The following is a 21145-nucleotide window of genomic DNA, read 5'->3' as shown; positions in this document are numbered from 1 at the left end:
AGAATTCGTCCAAATTTATCAAAATATGGAATTGCATCCCAGGAAATATACTCATTTTATCATTGATATTATATAATACATATATTCTTCAAAATAATTCTGAGCTTTCCAACTCTGAAAGATCAGTATGCACATTATCTCAAAATTTTGAACAGTGACATGTTTTTGTTGACATATTCTCTTTCCTAGATAATTATTACAATAATGACTGAAAACAATGGAATCTTGGGGAAAACAATGACTGTAGTAGAATAATTAGGATAGTCCAATATCAATTCGATTTAAATAAAATGACTAATGGAACATTTAAACAATGATTTAAGTTGAAATACATTACCCTTCCTTTTTATTATTATTTTTAGAGACTCCTACTATTTCCAAATCTAACTTCTCTTTTTTAGCAGTTTTTCTTCAAAATGTTCACTAATGCTACACTTAAAATGAGTAGTATTATGCATAAATTAATTTACTACAATAAATAAGATCTACATTTCTTTATTTTCTCTAATAAAAAAGGCTGTAATCTCTCTTTTTTTAATGGAAAAATCACAGAACACAGGCAAATTCAAATTTCAACAATGCAATTGCTGCATGAATAACTTTGAAAATGAAATAACAAAAGCAAATGACAAAAAAAAGTAAAACACTTCTAATGCTACATAAAAGAATACATGTATTATCAAATCACTGGCAAATTTCGCAAACATTTATTGCAGCCCATTATAAAATTTGCATAGTCCTATTGTTCTGAAGTTTATAACCTGACATAATACCACTTTATACACTCTGTACTTTAATTTCTCCTGATTTCAAGGAGCAAAAAAAAAATTGTGATGCTATAACTAAAGCCTTCATTGTCATACTTTTAGGTTATTCAAGTTTCTTAAATGAAAAAAAAACCAAAATGAACAATTCTAGTTTAATTGAATAATTTCTCTAAACTCTTGGAAATCTCAACTATTTTGATGATAATTCATTTTGAAAAGCAGAAGCACTGTCTACACTAAAATCATTCTGCTTTCTCTCATGCTGTGTACATATTGCCAGCATTTATTTTTGCTTGTACATCCTTCTATTGCTTTTAGTCTCCCATCGCAAATAAAATGAAATAAAACAAAGTACTTTATGAATAAAAGAATAATAAACAAATGAATAAATAATAAACAATATAATTAATAAATAAATAATAAACAAATGAATAAATAAATGAATAAACAAATGAATAAATAAATAAATACATAAATAAAGGATTGAATAAATGAATGAATAAATGAATAAGTAAATAAATAAATAAACAAATAAATGAATACAAGAAAACAAAAGTTCTAATCATAAACAGACACTCCTTAAGAAATAAACTTCACTTAAATCACACAAATTTTACTGTCAAAGACTGCACACAAAAATATGCTGACAGAGCACATAAACCATGTTCTACAAACTCTGTTTTTATAACTGGCAAAGGAATCAACTTCAAATACATTGCACAAACAACAACATTAAAAAAAATCTTCATAGTAACAGGTACACTTCATGAAGCTAGTCAAATATTGACAAGATACATTCAGTGTTCTTAAGGAAATAATAAGGAGTTGTTGCATCGCGACCCAGAACAGATTCAAGGACATAGAAAATGTATTGAAAATGCCTGTCAAATGACAAAGAACGGCTGGGAGGTCTTTGTCAAAAATGGTTGAACCAGATCAAGTTTCATCCGAAGTTGCGGAGCTGAGGGACAATTGCGATTATGTTGTTTGTTCGAGTCCAGGACGAAACTGCTGGTTTGATTCACTAATTTTCGACAAAGACTTATTGGAAGGTTTTTGTCATAAAGGGCATTTGACAATATATTTTCTATGTTCTTGATTCCATCGTGCGCCATGGAGCCAAAACTTCCTGATAAGAAATGAGGTTAAAACCACCATGTCAATAAAGTTACATTATAAAAAAGGATACCTTTAAATAACACTGATTACACTCCGCCTCATAAGCTATTTGATTGAATTGAATCCCATTTGGATAAAATGGAATACATAAATTGACAAATTCAATGGGAATTGTTCAGTTCTTCAGTACAACATCCCGCATCATGACCATGTACATAGCTGAGCAGTCATATTATGTGATCAATGTACATTTATTATAGTTCTTATTCATTTAATTTTATTTTATTTTCGATTTCATTTTTATCACAATATATGTTCTTAGAAAAGGGGGCCTTCGCAATGAAAGTTCTGCTTTTTAGTCAGTCTCCTTTTCTTTCAATTTCATTCTGTTTTTGTATTGTACAAGTTGATTAAAGTGTTATAGTAAGTTGTAGGCCTACATGTAAATTGAACTATCTTTGTAAATATGAAAAGATTGAAAGAGGAAAATAAATGAACTGAATTGAAATTACTTGATATAATTTTTGTTTGGGATGGTCATATTGGGTGATTTCAAGTTCAGTGTTGACATTTTTGGTGTTGGTGTTAGGTCAATTTTAACATGATTATAACACCAAACATAACATGAAGATGGTCCCGAAAAGTCACTCACTAGTTATTGAGATGTCAATAATGTTATCTGGATCAGTTTTATAAAATCTGAATAGGTTTTGGAGCTAGGGGAAGCAGTCAAAATTTCAACACCAACACCAAGGCCAACACCGACTTGAAATCACCCAAGTCCTTGACTCCTTGCAGTTACAATCTCAACATTATAATCCATGGTAAGCACCATGGTAACATTGCGCAATACTAGTAAAATTAATCAAAGAAAGGTTTCCATTGAAAATGCAATTGACATCAGAGATACAATCAATCTTACATCACAAGGCCTCATGTTGATTACTGACAGCTTGTAGTATAGTTATAATGAGTCATTATTGTATCCAAGGATTGTTGTAGTGAAGAATGGTATTGATGAAGTTGTTACTTGTAGGAGAATCTATCATTCCATTCTGGCTTTTTCTTCCTCTGTTCAGCTGAGCGGGTTGGTCTCCCTTCTAAATCTTTCTTCGCCGACTTGGCTCTTCGCTGAGATCCTTCAACACTCTGAATGTGAACGACAACAAACAAATTAAATCTAGTCAGATATTAAGGTTTTAATATTTTAATATCCAAATTGTGCATTTTCTGTACCTTTTTGGTATCAAAGGAACTGATTTCCAGGTCAATCAAAATGTATTACAATATCAAATTATAATGTGCACAATTTTAAAAACCTGCGATCATTCATCATCTGTCAAGTATTCAAGTGATCTTTTCAACATCATTAAGCCTTATATGCCAGATAACGGATGACAAAATATTGTCCGCATAACCGAAACAAAAGAGTCTATGTGTGCTAGTAAATTGTAAAACGCTTAATGTAATTACAGATGCATATGGTTCTAAATCAAATATAATTGCTGGAACTTCACATGATCACGTTCAACATTTCTTTCACAAACATGGAAGGTGTCCCTCACCCCGGCACTGTTGACTATCCTGCCTATGATGGCGTGAGGAGCCGGTGACGACGCTCCTCGTCTTTCTGGCTGACCTTTGGACTTGAGAGGCCCACCTTTCCGATGATTCCCAGACCCTGCGGTTTGTCCTTTACTTGGTGATATTGGTGGCAGTGGATTGTTTTTCTGTCCCGGTCTTCTATGTCTCGCTGATGAGTTTTTTATGTGTTTATCTGATGATAAGACGTCATGACCCTGCGGTCCTCTAGAGTTGGTAACATCGCTGCTATCTTCTAAGTCACTGTTTTCTCTTCTCTGAAGTTCAGCTTTTAATCTCATATTGAGGGCCAATGCCTCTTGCAATAAAGTCTCTGTCTCTTCCTCATCTAGTTCTACATTCTCCAGTCTTTCACAGAGATCTTGAGGTATCTCAAATCCATCCTCTGCTGCTCCTTCACTACCCCTGGGAAAAAAAAATTAATATGGACAAATCTTAATTGTTGGATTTCGCAATTTTCTGAATGAAGAGGTTAGATTAGAATTATAAAATAACATCTTCAATCAATGAATCATCCTCATCATTCTTGCATCAACATTGGCACTGCGGGTCCTGGCCTGGGAGACTTACGTCTGTGTAGTACAAGTAGGAGTATGGTAGTGGATCGTATTACCGAACACTTTTCATGAATTTAATCATATCAAACACATTATTCTCATAAAATTCACCAAACTTTCACCATAAATACACAATTACCTACAAAATATAAATATGTAAAAATTTGGCCGAAATCGTTTGTCCTTTTTACGATATTAGCTTCCAATTGGACCCCTCTTCGCATGTGAAATATTTTGGTCACTTGAAAAAGGTATCGTATTACCGAACGTGTGTTTTCTATGGGAAAAGTTGAGAAAACAACAAAATCACTGATGTCTGAGCTATTTTGACCATATTTTATTATTTTTAGAATATTAAGACTTTGAAAATGTGTTTTTTACCATTTTTCATCATCTTTCTATTCAAGTTCTCTTTGACTTTGGAAGGATGTTGCAAAATTTTGAGCGTATGAAAATATTTTCTGTTGCGTATGATACGTGCGTTCGGTAATACTATTTCAAATACAAAAACTCCGAAGCAACATTCCCAATAGACAGCTGGCAGCCGTCTGTTTCGAGGAGTTTTTTAACTTTTTTTTTTTTTTTAAATTTCTCCTCGTACACAGACGGCTCGCTAGCGTGCAGCCACCATTAGGGGACTTGCAATGCAAAATCCCCCCGTCGGGGCTCTTCAATTTTTGTCTTTAATGAATAAAAATTTTGAAAATTAACGCGACCAAAATGCAAATTAATATTCCCTCTTGGCATTAATTGCCCAAAAATGGAGAAAAATCAAGTTAAAAGGAACAAAAACAGTGACTTACCTCGGCTGTCGCGCAAATTCACTTCCCCGTTTTATCTGATCTTAAGTACATAAACATATGGCCATTGAGTCCCCTGTACAGATACAGATCGCGCTAGAACTTCGGTCTCTGTATTTGGTGAGTGAAGCCAACGGAGTTCAGCTGAACAACCAACATAACAGAGACCGAAGCTTTTGGTCTACATTCCCAACAGCGGATTTTTAGATATGTGCACCTCTGCTCTAACCTCGCATGCTTGTGTGAGTGCTCTAAGTTAACTACGTCTACGAGTACGACTACGTCTACGTCTACGGCGCTCTACTTTTTGGCACCCCACCAAAATGGATACGTGGGACTCCAGTAAGTCATTGAAATTTGAAATACAAATAACAATAACGCTTAACAAACTTATCATGAAACGAATTTTGAAGATGACATACTCATAGAAAATCCCAAAGAGATCGATAAGAAAATAGAAGTGATAAAATATAATTTCACTTACGGTTGAGCCATACGAAATCATTAATACTTTCACTGCAACGAAAAACTAATTTCTTAAAGCTTCCCTGGAAACAGAGTTCATTTTCTAATTTTCAACAACAGAGGGCGAAAATGAAATTAATAAAGGCCAACGTAAACTGGGGCCTGTTGCATGAAAGGGTCTTTCGTAGAACCATTCTACGTAAGAACGAGATATCGCTCAATAATTGTCTCACAAAGCCGATTTGGGCGATACGAAGAATGGTCCTTGGAAAGACACCTCCAGACATGTCCTACGTAGGCATGATCTTATTTGCACACCGCCTGCCGCCGTCGGCATTGAGAGAAAATGCGTTTACGGCAAGCCACACTGACATATCACCTTTAAACATTTTTTTGGGGTTGCACACTGATGCATTTTATCTGGGATGGCGCCAAGTTATTTTTTATATGGGGGCTAGTTGTCATCAATTTCAGGTCGTCTTTTTGCACGGCAAGGCGACCAAAAACATGTCATTTTAACTTCTCCGGGCATTATGTCCGGGGGTAATGTAGGCCCAAATATTTTTTTAAATATGTTTTCTTTTATTCTCCGTCCTATCCCCACACCATTTCCATTAATTTTTATTTGATATATATCGAAATGGGTGGCATTATCTCTCTGACCCCTCATGCTTTAATAGATAATTAAACAACATGAAAACAAATTTCATTACAAGAAATGATGTAAGGTAAAAAACGTGTTTATAACCTTCAGCTAAAACGAAACACGATACAAAACTAAAATGTTAAACATGGTAAATTATTCATTTATTTTTATTTCATTTTCATTATAGGCCTAATTATTTTTTGCTGAGATTAATTTTAATCAATGAAAATTAATTGTCGGATTTGGGCTAACTAATTGAGATGTGAAACAGTGAAACAAAACAAAAAAGAGTCTGCATTAACAAATTATAGCTAATTGAATTTAAGATACAGATTTGGCCTATAGCTTACGAATCCATCACAATCATTACAAATGAAAATAAGTTCATTAAAGAAAAGATTATGGAAAGTCCATACGAAGAGGCGCATTTTAAATCGTAAGATATATAGGCCCCTTCCGCCCCTATGTCATGTTAAAGCAATAATGTAGTCTCTATTCCTCAACTTTGAAATGTTGAACATATATATTTTTTATATTCTTAAACTATATTCTTATATAAGCTTCCATAAATTAAGTGATCAACTTTAAAGATGACCAACGTTTATGATCATTGTACTATAGCATTATTTCTGTAAATAGTATTTTTCCATTGCGGAGTGCACAACTTTTTCTATGTTTTAATTGCTATTTCAAAGCACTACTTTATCCACTTGGACATGTTTGCAGCAATTTTCATAGTTTCCTTGTCTTCGGTTACTCATCATGCAACTGAGGTATGTTTATACTCTAAACACTCGCATTTGTATTTCTTGCGTTATATCTGACAAATAAAATAAATAAATTAGATTTTTCACAGGCAGCCTCTCATATTTTCCTTTTTAGTCTCATACAATCAGACACTGTTGATTTTGTTTACTCCATTCAAACCCTATTTTTACCTCAACAGATAACATATTAACGCATAATTTGCAAAACCATCATATATATATATATATATATGCATAAAAAATCAGTATATTGAACTAATAAAATGTCGAAATTACTTAGTTAAATCAATTTTTATGTCGGACAAGGGTCTCTTTCGTCGAAATATCAATGAAAGGTGTCTCTAAAAGGACACCGTGTTCTAAATAAGGGAAATAATGAAAATTTCGATTTTATCCAGTTATGTTTGTGAATCTTGAAAGTTTTTTCTCTTTTTACCTCATAAAGTACGCTCCATACATCAATTCTACAATCAGTAATAAATAAAACATGATTTGATCCCCTTTTATTGAAATATATGATTTTATGAAAAGTCGTCATTCCGAAATAAAAGGTTCAGGTGACGATGAAGACTAAATATTTTCCCGATACTATCGATATCAAACGATGTCGCGGACTTGAAAGACAAAATTGCCTTCGTGAAACGGAAAGCGCTGATTTGTCGCCAATCTTCCTATCTCGGAAGAATGGTCCTAGGACGTTCCTACGTATCGCTCATCTCGTCATGCAACAGGCCCCTTACCCTACCATATAGAGATATATTATCTCTATGGTCCCTACAAAGAAATATGCAGTGCCAGAACAGATCGAATATGAAAAGGCAAAAAGAAAGGATAAATTAACTCTACACAATACAAAATGGGGAATTTTTCCCAGTTTTCGGTTTGAGTCAATTACACTCAAGTTTTTATTTTTTTTCTTTCTTCAAACTCTTTCTCCCACTGATCCTTACCCATCAATCTAAATTTAAAAAAGTCAATATACGATTATCTTCCTACAAAACTTGTTTTTTATAAAATGATTAATATATAGTATTGGAATAATAGTATTCAATATTATAAAATATATCATGATGCCATTATGGGTAAAAGATCAAGGAGAAGGGTTTTGGTTTGGCTGCTCTCCCTACACATTTTTTGTTTGTTTGTTTGTTTTGTTGTTGTTGTTTTTTGGTGTGTTTTATATATAAATCTTTATTCAGATTGTTTTACACTTTCTAAATATAAACGTTAAGACTTTTTTTGTATTGTCTCACAAAATATGGAGATATAAATATATATTTTTTTAATTATGGGAGATAGCCTATTCACATCTTTATATAAACAAATTACATGTATTTTATACATCAATTTTATTGTTTGCTCAGAACTTAAAAAGCCTTTATGTTTGGATTTTTTCATCATACAGTACCGCATTATTATACAGTAAATACAAGTGAAAAAACTGTTTGATTTGTTTGTATTGTGGGTTTTTGTGATAATCTTTTTTTTTTTAATGTTTAAATGTATAATATTTCATTTGTTATACTGCTGTATACATGTATTTCACTTTATTTTGTATATTTTATTTATTACCCTTGTATGTATGAAAATGTGATATTATCTGAATAAAGGCTAAAAAGCATTAACAAAAACTTGCTTGATCTTCGCGTGCGTATTATACATGTTATGCAGGTGGGAAGGGAGGGGTCGGGCACGGACCCCAAAATATTTACGACCAAGAAATATGATAAGAAAAGGATAGACAAGGAAAGAAAATGGGTGAAATATAACATCATTTCTGAATAACGATGTCGAAATCCAACTCAAAATTAGATTAGAAAAAAAAATCAAAAGTTTTTGCAACTTAATTCACTCAGTCGCAGCTTTTTAAAAATGTGCTCCAAATGTCCTGTCTGGCCCCTCAAAATGTTTGCCTCATAACACTACTGAGTCTTAAATCTCAATATTGATCATTTGGTTTCTTACATGGTTCCGAAGTGATCTTACAATCGGGTCTTTTTTTAAAGCTTGAATTCATGCAGGTCAGCAGTGTGTAAATGAATTGTCAATTGACATTTCGACGGTCTTCCGCTAGATCACTGATTCAAGAATCGAGATATATCCTTGAAAGATCATAGAGAGACCTGCAAAGTTTGTAGAAAGATTACCGAAAGATAATTTGTTGCATATGATGAAAAGATCACTGATATACAGTGCGTCCCACAAAAAACGAAACCGAGATTTATCGATGATTTATCATAACTTAATCACAAATTTTTGATTTTTTTGGTAACTTTTATAGTGGAATTTGATGTAAATGATTTGTATGTTGAAGATTTATCAATAAAAACATAAATAAAAAAAAAAAATAAATAAAAAAAAACTTAATCACAAATACAATAGACAAAAGACCTACCATTGTAAAGCTTAGAATCTCCTCCATCTGAAATTTATTTCGCATTCACGCTGATCACGCATGAGTGAGCAAAAACAATTTGAAGAGGGGATACCTCAATTACAGAAAATTGTGAGGAAATAACAAAGTTCTGGTTATTTGAAATAAGGCTTGAATTTCAATAATTTCATAAAATGAAGAGGTTCTACAGGCTAGCATTCAAACTCACTTGACACTCCGTTTTGTTGACGATCGGCCATGCCTCAAGTCTTTTGTTAACCATATGCGTTAGCTTGAACTGTGTGAAATCGGTGAAAACACGTTTATTTAATGAAATTATGGAAATACAAGCATTGTTTCGAGGGAACATAACTTTTTTACTTCTCGACCATTTTTTGTGATTAAGGTATCAAATAAAAGAGCAGATATTGAACTTTTTAGGAATGTGATTTTCTTTTTGAAATTCAGATACCCCCCCGCCAAATGAGTTTTTGGTATAATTTCTTCAAATTGTTTTTGCCGCTCACTCATGAATGAGGAATAATATAAGTAAGATCAGATGGAAGAGGAGATTCTAAGCTTTACATTGGTAGGTCATTTGTCTATTGTATTTGTGATTAAGTTATGATAAAATTAATCATCGCTTAATCTCGGTTTCGTTTTTTCTGGGACGCACTGTATAGACTATTGAAAGATCACTCATGGAGAACTCGTCTAAGTTCGAAGTATCAGTCGACCAGTCCTTCTTTCTTTCAAGGTATTTGGAGCCCTTTAATTGGATCGAGCCATCGGGTCACAAATTTCAGTGATCTGGCAGACTGCTGAAAGAAAGACCTTGCCAATATTTCAATATTTCGGTCTTTCAAGGGTGTACGTTCTGTGAAATTAGGGCCTAATAAAGATCCCGATAAAGATCTCTGAAAATGAATTCAAATGTCCATGGGGGGGGGGGGGGGGTGGTGGTGAAAAAAGAGTTTGGTTGCAATTGAAAGCCGTATAAACTGTGAATTTGCAACTGATCCCGATCGATCGACGATCGATTGCCAGGTTAATTGCGTTGCTTGAAAATTGCTATCAATCTGCATGATTTTGCATCGGCAAACACAATTTGCAGCACAAGAATACATTGAGGCTAAGACCCGGCCCCACCAAAAACTGACCACAGATAAAAGACACATTTCAGTTTTTCATTTGTGTCGTCATCAAGTGCTTCAAAGTAATTCTTAAAAACATATTGAAATTCGAAAATGTTCTCGCTCGGTTGCTAGACTCTTTTATTTCCAGCAAACAGTCATTAGGTTGATATCAAATATAAAAAAAACTCTCACTTTGCGCACACAAAATTATGGAAAAAGTTTCTAGATCTATCTCGAGCTCTTCTTATTTTTATCAAGTTGATCTTCTCATTTTTTTTTCATCATACTAATAAACTTAATAATTTGGTGGCCTATAGGGTTTATAAAGTAGCTACGAGTTGGGAGCAAAAAATGTGGGGGGGGGGTAGCAAGGGTAGATTACTCTACATTTTTTTTTTTTTTATAATGTCCAGGGGCAACAAATCCAATTGGGGCCCCATGCATGCCCCCTCAGTGCCGCACTGACTGTATACTATTTTTCCTCCCCTCCCTCCCCCTTTATCACCCCCTTTCTTTCTTTCTTTCTTTCTTTCTTTCTTTCTTTCTTTCTTTCTTTCTTTCTTTCTTTCTTTCTTTCTTTCTTTCTTTCTTTCTTTCTTTCTTTCTTTCTTTCTTTCTTTCTTTCTTTCTTTCTTTCTTTCTTTCTTTCTTTCTTTCTTTCTTTCTTTCTTTCTTTCTTTCTTTCTTTCTTTCTTTCTTTCTTTCTCTCCCTCGCCACCCCTCTCTCTCTCTCACTCTCTCTCTCGACTTCCCTGTCCTCTCCCCTCTCACATTTCTCTCTTCTGTCTTGACCTCCTAATTCCTTTCTGCTACTTCTATTTTGGGGAGCATTTTCCATTATTTGTTTTACTCTTATGGTCGAGCATGAGTGCGGAAAATAAAAGCCAACTCCAAAGGATGGCGGGGATAGAGTAAATAAAACTCCATCGCAATTACAAATAGCTCTTTCTCAGCAGTTTTCATAGAAGGGAAACCTTATGTCTTATGACTTGTAGGCTAAAACTTATTAGCAGAGATTAGTATGTACTTACCAGCGTTGAACATTATACTAAAAAATACAAAATATATCTATCTTCAAGGAATTAAGATTGCTGCACGTACAAGCCATTGGAATTGCTTCCTCTTCTTCCAAATTGTTACAAGATTTTGTGGAAATCAAATTACATTAAATTTATGAGGTAATATTATAAGGTAAGAATCTTATTATATTTAGACTTCTGTATTCGTTGCCAATTCTCTTGCCGAAGATACCATGCAGGTTTGAATTCTGCATGGATCATATTCATACAGCCAAATTTCATCCATTCTTTTTTGTTTAGATATATTTAATTCATTAAGTATATGATCGTTTTAAAATTATCAACCGTATAACTTTGGAAAAATATTGCTGCCATTGCTTTATATATAACAATAAACATTTTGATTGGCAAAACGCATTAAACTCCGGATTTGTTTTGTTACCACTGTATATGAAGCCAATACGTGATACAGGCAATCTTACGAATATCGTTAAATTTGTATTGAAATCGTATTCCCCCAAAGCCTATGATGTCATCTGAGGCGGCAAGGGCCACACAGATCAAAAGCAAGTTAATTAGAATTATTTCATTTCAAATTATGTACATGTATACTGTGGGACTTTATGATAGGCATTGCAACTCGTATATTAAACATTAGAAGGGAGGAAATCGGGATTTAATTATTTCATTGTCTTTTCTTTATCCAGCATCCATGTCACCCTCTTTATCGTTCTTGCGTTATATTTTTTGCGTCTTTCGATTTTTCCGTGTATACAAGTAATAATACCAATTATCACGATATTATTGTGTGGTATAGTCTGCAATCTGTGCATTATCGAAGCAACGGACAATACTTTGTCCATGAGTAAACAAAGAACAACAAAAATCGGCTTTACAAAGTCAGGCTACCCGAAAACAGTGTTACCGTAGAGACTATTTGCTTTAGCCATACCCATTGCAAGCTGTATTTGCTCAGTAAGAATGTTAGTTTACCAATGCTAAAAGCTGTTAGTTTTGTTACGCAACAGACACAAATATTCATGTAAAGAACAGGATACTGAAGGCTACAATATGATCAGTTTTTCGAATTAAGATTAAAGATGGTAGCACCAACAATCTATTTTTTAGGCATTTTTATTTGCATTAATCAGAGTGGCTATATATAGTTATGGGGTTATAGAGGATCGCCCCTTCTCGAGGGGGGGGGGGGGCAAGGAGAGGAATGGAGGGTAAGAATAGTGCAGTACCGTTAATGAAAGAGAAAATGAGAAAAAATTAAACAAACAAACAAACAAAGAGTGAGAAGGGAAAGAAGGAATACATTAAAAACTGAAAGAAAGAGAGAACGAACGAACGAAAGAAACAAAGAATTAAGTTAGAAAGAAAAAAGAAGAACGAAAGAAATAAAGAAAGTAAGAAAGAAAAAGAAGAACGAAAGAAAGAAATAATAAAAGAGAAATAAAACTAGAAAAAAATGACTCGGATATCTTGTTGTTTCTATTTTCGTTCCTGACAAATAAGCAAGCAAGAAAGCATTAACCCCCCTGAATATTAAAGGAGAATGAAACTCTTGGAGCAAGTTAGCTTTTGTGAAAGCAGAAAAATCAAAGAATAAGATCAACAAAAGTTTGAGTAAAATAGGACTAGCAATAGAAGAGTTGTGAGCATTTGAATGTCCAGATCACTAATGCTATGGAGATCCTCCTATTGGCAATGTGACCAAGATCTATGATGTCACAGATGAACAACTCTCCCCTTTTGGACACTGAAAATATACCCCAAAACATATCTTTTTGCTCCTTCTAATCATATGACAAACGATTCATCAATGATATAATGTTGTGAAACCTCTGTACTTGTCCTCTCATAAAGAGAACACCTCACCTTGTGATAGATTCTATAAAAGTGAGAATATAAGTGAAATAAGTACTAAAGCAATGAGGGAGTTGTACGTGTGTGACATCACAGATCTTGGTCGCATTGCCAATGGGAGGATCTACATGGCATTAGTGATCTCAATATTCAAATGCTCATAACTTTCTTATTATTCATTTAATCTTCCTCAAACTTTCATCAATATGTTTCTTTGATTTTTCTCTTTGATATGGATTCAGCTGGTTTCAAGGGTTTCATTCTCCTTTAACACTCACTGGCAGATCTAGGGGAAGGGGGGGGGGCAAAGCGGGCCGGTGCCCCCCCCCCCTTGACAGGCACAATTAAAATGTGTAATGTAAAGATGCTGTTAAAACAGAAACGTGCCACAATTTTGAAAGTGTGAAGACCCCCCCTTTTGTTTTTACTTGTCAATTTTGTTCGTGGACGAAATGTCCTAATTTTTTTTTGCTTGTCAAATTTTCCATCGGGAAAATGTGCCCCCCTTTTGGAAAATCCTAAATCCGCCCCTAATCAACAATATAGCAACGAAAAAAAGTATTGATGACTCAAACTCTTTTTAGCTTTTAAAATTTTGATAAAGAGCGAGAGGGTACACTATTAATGAGGCCCGATTATGGTTGTCGCGTTTCTCAGTCGCCAGTGCATATGGGGCAGGGCCTCCACGATTTTTTTAAACAGGGGTGCTGTTTTAATTGACAAGCAAATTAGGTTTTGACATCAAAATTAAGGTTATTTTGGTAACGAGAAATTTAACAAGCAAAAAGGGGGGTTCGCTTGGCTTTGGCCCATGCAAGATGAATTTGACAAGCAAAAAAAAAAAAAAAGGTAAAAAAAAAGAAAAGAAAAAAGTGTTCAAATTCAAATTCATTTATTTCACATCTCTTAACAAACGGTTCAATACAAGTCATAGTGAACTAATGCAACAGTAATAACAACATTGACAGTTGTACAATTTAGACAAAAAATACCAAGACAAAACATTAAGTGATGAATGGCATGTAAGGGAGTAACAAAACGCCATTGGCTCATTACTAATGATAAAACAAAACAATATCTTCCAATCAACTTTTGAGATTGAAACAAAAAACCTACAAAATTTAGGTCGTTTGGTTATATTCATCCTATCATACCTAACACACTCCCAGGGGGTGCTGCCTATAAAGAATAACGCACGCATGCAGCACCGCCAGGTAAGTATTGGGGTGCTCGGCAGCCCCGCTTCCAAGAGCCATTCATGCAGTGGCGGGGGGGGGGGGGGACTCAAGCCAACCTCTACGTAAAACAACTGACTTTTTTCTTCTCTTGTTTATAGTTTACAGTTCCCTTTAATTACTTATTTTGTTCTAAATTTCGTCCCTTTAGTATCCTCTTTCCCCTTTCATAAACGGCACGGTTATAGTGACCAATTTGAACAAGTGACCAAATCGAACACATCCTTCAAAAATAAGGCACTCATCATGGCGCAAGCCCAGCAACATTAACAGCCCCTTTGTTTATAAACAAGCTACAAATATAAGCAAATTCTTCGTATAAATCTTAAATTACACAATGCAAAAAAAGTACAAGCAATGAATGTATCCCGGAATGTATACCGTGTATACTCCCCGGGGGTGGGGGGGGGGGCACTTACATTGACGAGTGGATATACCATGCGCGCGACCAAAAACACGTAAAAAGAATGTTTTTTTTTTTTCAAGATGGGCACGTTACGTACGTAACGTAATAAGGGTGTCAAAAACACTAAAATGATGAAAAAGGGCGGGTATCTATTTCGCTAGGAAAGCTACGTGTTTAGGGTAAAAATTGCGAGGGTAAAAAGACCAAACTATATATAAAGGATGTACTTTTTGCCCCAACAGTCAACACTACGTGATATCCACTCGTCAATAGAAGTCCCCCCCCCCCCCGGGATATACTCCATGATTATAGGAAAGACCTGGGTCCCGTAACATAGCGGTCAATCGTACTCTTGATTTTCACCACATCGTAGTCAATGCAATCAATCGTAGAAAAATATTCTACGATCACTGCTAAGCTTTGTGTTACGGGCCCTATAGGGTGCTGGTTTGCCTTGCTAGCTTGCATTTTTTTCTTAAAAATAATGATATGCATTTTTCTCTCAAGCTGAATTGATTTTGTAACTTGTGATAATTAGCTAGGTGAAAAAAATTAGATAGGAATAAATTTCATTTTCATAGGGTAAGAAACCAAAACACATACACCGTTATGATTTGCACTGGGCCATAGAATTAAGAAATATGCAAATGAAAAACCACTAAATGTTCAATTTAGTATTATGCCAGATTTTATATCCAGCACCTCGAAAAGCTTCATGATATAATTCCCTCTCACATTAGCAGTATATATTTTACCCGGAATTACAGGCCTGTTTTATTCATTCATTTACAGCCCTGTAATGTAAATTTGCCACCCCCCCCCCCCATGTTTAAAATGTAAGAACGTTGTTTAAGCATGTCAATCTAATAACTATTGTTTAAAGAAGTTGTTTAAAAAAAGGTAAAACAACTTGTTGTTATTAAAAATTGGGTGCTGTTTTAATTGACAAGCAAATTAGGTTTTGACATCAAAATTAAGGTTATTTTGGTAACGAGAAATTTAACAAGCAAAAAGGGGGGTTCGCTTGGCTTTGGCCCATGCAAGATGAATTTGACAAGCAAAAAAAAAAAAAAGGTAAAAAAAAAGAAAAGAAAAAAGTGTTCAAATTCAAATTCATTTATTTCACATCTCTTAACAAACGGTTCAATACAAGTCATAGTGAACTAATGCAACAGTAATAACAACATTGACAGTTGTACAATTTAGACAAAAAATACCAAGACAAAACATTAAGTGATGAATGGCATGTAAGGGAGTAACAAAACGCCATTGGCTCATTACTAATGATAAAACAAAACAATATCTTCCAATCAACTTTTGAGATTGAAACAAAAAACCTACAAAATTTAGGTCGTTTGGTTATATTCATCCTATCATACCTAACACACTCCCAGGGGGTGCTGCCTATAAAGAATAACGCACGCATGCAGCACCGCCAGGTAAGTATTGGGGTGCTCGGCAGCCCCGCTTCCAAGAGCCATTCATGCAGTGGCGGGGGGGGGGGGGGGGGGGACTCAAGCCAACCTCTACGTAAAACAACTGACTTTTTTCTTCTCTTGTTTATAGTTTACAGTTCCCTTTAATTACTTATTTTGTTCTAAATTTCGTCCCTTTAGTATCCTCTTTCCCCTTTCATAAACGGCACGGTTATAGTGACCAATTTGAACAAGTGACCAAATCGAACACATCCTTCAAAAATAAGGCACTCATCATGGCGCAAGCCCAGCAACATTAACAGCCCCTTTGTTTATAAACAAGCTACAAATATAAGCAAATTCTTCGTATAAATCTTAAATTACACAATGCAAAAAAAGTACAAGCAATGAATGTATCCCGGAATGTATACCGTGTATACTCCCCGGGGGTGGGGGGGGCACTTACATTGACGAGTGGATATACCATGCGCGCGACCAAAAACACGTAAAAAGAATGTTTTTTTTTTTCAAGATGGGCACGTTACGTACGTAACGTAATAAGGGTGTCAAAAACACTAAAATGATGAAAAAGGGCGGGTATCTATTTCGCTAGGAAAGCTACGTGTTTAGGGTAAAAATTGCGAGGGTAAAAAGACCAAACTATATATAAAGGATGTACTTTTTGCCCCAACAGTCAACACTACGTGATATCCACTCGTCAATAGAAGTCCCCCCCCCCCCCCGGGATATACTCCATGATTATAGGAAAGACCTGGGTCCCGTAACATAGCGGTCAATCGTACTCTTGATTTTCACCACATCGTAGTCAATGCAATCAATCGTAGAAAAATATTCTACGATCACTGCTAAGCTTTGTGTTACGGGCCCTATAGGGTGCTGGTTTGCCTTGCTAGCTTGCATTTTTTTCTTAAAAATAATGATATGCATTTTTCTCTCAAGCTGAATTGATTTTGTAACTTGTGATAATTAGCTAGGTGAAAAAAATTAGATAGGAATAAATTTCATTTTCATAGGGTAAGAAACCAAAACACATACACCGTTATGATTTGCACTGGGCCATAGAATTAAGAAATATGCAAATGAAAAACCACTAAATGTTCAATTTAGTATTATGCCAGATTTTATATCCAGCACCTCGAAAAGCTTCATGATATAATTCCCTCTCACATTAGCAGTATATATTTTACCCGGAATTACAGGCCTGTTTTATTCATTCATTTACAGCCCTGTAATGTAAATTTGCCACCCCCCCCCCATGTTTAAAATGTAAGAACGTTGTTTAAGCATGTCAATCTAATAACTATTGTTTAAAGAAGTTGTTTAAAAAAAGGTAAAACAACTTGTTGTTATTAAAAATTACGGACTTAAATTTTTTTAACTGTGTATCGTAGTGATTCCATAAACACCGATATTACCATCAGAACATAATTATAAATGATCACCTTACATGAAATCTATCTGAACACGTGTGTTTCTGTTTATTACATCACGTCGTGTTAATCATCGTGTTAATATTCTTCTTTTATCTTTTCAGCCATTCATTATTGACCGAGAAGGAGAGAGGATCAGAAGCTTTGTAAATACCGGTATACCCGACTTCTGGTACGACAATAGAATCTTGAATAGGTCAACCATTAATTAAATATCAATTACCGAGAGTTAATATTTGATTAAAGAATTGCCTGACATAATGGTTTCTCCCAAGCGTTCGGAAGTTATCGTTGTGTTTAATAGATCGTATCATGACTGAAAATTGTTGGAACTTAGCTATATGCTAGCTATATACGGTCATTAATTGGGAATGACGCCATGAAGGCGAATGTGTTACGCCGGGAATTCCTTTCGGGGGTTGCTTTTCAAACACCAGAGGAAAAAATAGAGAGACTTACAGGATCAATTTCTACCAAGATAAGCCTAAAGGAATCACCGGAAAGCCGACATGGTCCTACGGATAGGAATATGTACACAACAAATACGACACTGGCGAGAAATAGACTAATACGAGGACATCCGGAGCCATTGGAACGGGAACAACGGACGCAACAAAGGAGAAACACCGAGAAGGATAGTGGTGTGCGCGTGAAGCAAATGTTTTACTGGGGGCACGAGAGAAAATCACCTCCCAGGAGAAACACCTCACCATCTACAAAGACAACTTCATTGTTTCCTTCTCCCAAAATGCAATTTGATCCTCGTTTTGATCAAGATCATGACACAAAATCTGGCAAGCTGCTGCATTCGCGTCAATTGAAAGCTTCCTCACAGAGTGGCTCTTGTCCAACCCAGATCTATTCCAAGTTTAAGTCGATCCATTCCGAGAAGATGAACAGAACTTATCCGCAGCAAGTCAACATCAATGACTACGTCCTTCCAATGGATCACCATACACGCAGACGAACCCATCTCCAGCCGTTAATGCTCGGTTACGACCCCGATAAACCGAGGTTGGAAAACACCAGTTATCACCAAGCACCCGACAGGGCGCCCTCATCATGGAAGTCCGACGTCTTTCCGACATCGTCGGCGAGATCGACAGCGGATTCGCATTCCAATTACACGTGGCCAATGAACATAGACGTAGAGGATCGCCAGGGCAACCGATGGAGCCCATTGCAGAACACTTTTGATGTGCTACAGAATGAGAAGACAAACTCTCTATCTCATGAAGATAGACGGGACTTCTCGGATTGGCCTGCACCTCCGCCAAATTCGGTTACCCCCTCCTCTTTTGAGATGAGTCAGCCCCCACCCAATACACCAAATGATTGGTGGTAGTAGGCCTTTATGTAGATGCGACCTTTTTATTCTCACTTATAGTGCTGCATAGCCAGGACAAAAATGAAAGCAAAATCGTACAATCAACATAATTTCCTTGGTGTGAAATTACCCCCATCGCATTTTGACCACGCCCAGCATGGAGAGCGTTTTATCATCAACATTTCTAGTTCAGCGATTTTTGTCAGGCAAGTTGTCATGATTTTGATTGGCTTGAGATTTGAGAAGCACAGTTCGGTAACTGTCGAATGAATAAAATATATTTTGTCGGATAAAGCCGTCTGACAAAGTCCTTTCATGAAACGGCCCTCATAGGTCGACGGTGATTGGGTTATCCAATTTGGAAAACTCTGTTATTTTAAACACTTTAAAGTGTTGAACTAATTACTGACATATTATAGGCCTACCAGGCCGTCTTTGGTCTATTTGGGCCAATATACCTGGATGTACACTGTTAGAAAATTTATCCTAAAAATAAAAGAAGTTCCTGCAGCAGAGTCTCGAGAACACCTGTAATCTTACAGAAAATTGGTATTTGGTGTATGTAATCTTGCAAATTTCCTTCAATAAAACACCCTTTCCCCTTTTTAAACAGACCTGTTCTGTTAAATTGCAGAAAAATTCATGTTTTATGAATTTACAGAATGATTCTGTTATTGCTCTCTGCAAAATCTTCTCTTTTTTTTCCTGTAAAATCACGTTTTTTAACAATGTATAATGTAAGCTTTATTGGAATATATTATGTATCGTATCATTTTTCTTAGTTTCTCCCGAATAAAAAAGTAAAAGAAATTACGGAAAATAATTAAGGAATCATGCATGGCAATGTTTCACGATTTAATTTGAAGTTCGTGTAAAATAAACAATTTAATTTTTAGGTGTGTTGTTTACTGGTATAGTACTTAATTGCCTAGGATAAAAAGTATGAAAATAAGGAGCTATAGTCAAAGAGAAAAGGGAAAGGAAAGAAAGAGAGAAGTTTGCAAAGAAAAAAAAGGGCAGGCACCATGAGAAGAAACACGGGTGACACGAAAGCTTAAGAAAAAGAGATAGAGGGGGAGGGGCCGGCGGGGGCGCGGGGAGATCGAGATTGAGATAGGGGCCGGGTGCAGAGAGAGCCGGACAGAGAGTGAGAGAGGGAGAGATAAAAATGTGGAAGTGAATTAATTTTGTCATTGGCCAGGGTCATTGGCAGAGCAGGGATTGGAAGCATGGCATGCAGTAGTCAATTAAAAGGATGGAAGTTCACCCTTATTATTGATTTTTTTTTCATTTTGCCTCCGACGAAGATTCTGCTAGGATCGAAAACTTAGGCCCCTTTTTTACTTTCTAATTTACTCCATTGGCTCTCTTTTATTAGATAAGCAGTTTTCAGCAGCTTCTTTTTGCCAAAAAAATTATTGGAAATATAGCAACAAAAAAATCCATCAAAGAATAAAACAATTGAATTAGAATTTTAATTATTTCATTTGTGACGTATGAACGTGCGAGCTGTATCGTATCTACATATCTACATGTATCTACATACCGTATGGTGAAAAATCAATGAAATTTCATTTTCTCAGAAAATTGTAAATGGTTTTTAGGAGGGTTTTTACCGTAACTCGTATTATAGACAAATCATACGATTAAAAATTGAAATGTATGCATTTTATATTACATAACTGTGCGCAGCTGCTCATTTATGACATCAAAAATAATTTTTTTTTTAAATTCTAATAATTTTTTTTAGAGGGTCTATCTTTAATGGATTTTTCTCAAACCTTCACCAATATTTTTCATTATTTGTTTCTGCTATTTTGCAACAAACTTTTCTTCAGGGTATATTTCTGTGAAACTTCCCCTATAGCTTTCATCATAATTAGACGTTTTTGGCGTCTTTGGCGATACCATAGAATTAAAGAGCGGCGGCAGATTCAATCAAGGAGCGGACGGAGTTTATGAAAGTTGCTTTCCTTCTTGTAATCCAAGAGTAATTTAGAGGTAAGCCCTTACATATAACCAGAGATAAATTGTGGCATTATTTTGTAGGCCTACTGGTGTTTTTTTTACCACGCCATACTACATGCGCTACCTTCACTTCGCAGTTCCACCTCCATTCACTTTGTACACTGCGCGTGCAAAAATCGACGAGTGGTCCCCTCACTTCTCGGAGACTCGGTCATACCG

The 21145-nt window shown here is 35.4% G+C and overlaps 2 protein-coding genes across 3 annotated transcripts; one reads left to right on the top strand and one right to left on the bottom strand.

Annotated features, from left to right (window-relative positions):
- Positions 1-1193: 1193 nt before the first annotated feature.
- On the bottom strand, positions 1194-5432 carry LOC129262437 (uncharacterized). The gene is made up of 3 exons (XM_054900555.2): positions 5330-5432; positions 3452-3893; positions 1194-3035 (listed from the first exon to the last, which is right to left on the bottom strand). The coding sequence occupies exons 1-3, from the start codon at positions 5338-5340 to the stop codon at positions 2913-2915; spliced, it is 576 nt and encodes a 191-aa protein (XP_054756530.1). The 5' UTR covers positions 5341-5432; the 3' UTR covers positions 1194-2912.
- A 5649-nt stretch (positions 5433-11081) lies between these two features.
- LOC135154119 (uncharacterized) lies at positions 11082-19853 on the top strand. 2 transcript variants are annotated; one of them, XM_064099377.1, is made up of 2 exons: positions 11082-11411; positions 17736-19853. In XM_064099377.1, the coding sequence occupies exon 2, from the start codon at positions 18011-18013 to the stop codon at positions 18974-18976; it is 966 nt and encodes a 321-aa protein (XP_063955447.1). In that variant the 5' UTR covers positions 11082-11411; positions 17736-18010; the 3' UTR covers positions 18977-19853. The 2 variants fall into 2 exon arrangements, with proteins under 2 accessions (XP_063955447.1, XP_063955446.1); XM_064099376.1 differs by having other exon boundaries at positions 11177-11424.
- The last annotated feature ends 1292 nt before the right edge of the window (positions 19854-21145 follow it).

Source organism: Lytechinus pictus, chromosome 5 (genome assembly GCF_037042905.1).
Source record: "Lytechinus pictus isolate F3 Inbred chromosome 5, Lp3.0, whole genome shotgun sequence".
Lineage (NCBI taxonomy): Eukaryota > Metazoa > Echinodermata > Echinoidea > Temnopleuroida > Toxopneustidae > Lytechinus > Lytechinus pictus.
The sequence above is the reverse complement of the archived record's forward strand: the minus strand, read 5'-3'. Positions and strand labels throughout refer to the sequence as shown.

Bases quoted from the DNA above. Each gene is read 5' to 3' on its own strand.
- LOC135154119 (XM_064099377.1), top strand. From the start codon at position 18,011: ATGAAGGCGAATGTGTTACGCCGGGAATTCCTTTCGGGGGTTGCTTTT.
- LOC129262437 (XM_054900555.2), bottom strand. The intron at 3,036-3,451 runs GTGAGGGACACC...GTTCACATTCAG, and splicing joins GGATAGTCAACAGTGCCGGG to AGTGTTGAAGGATCTCAGCG.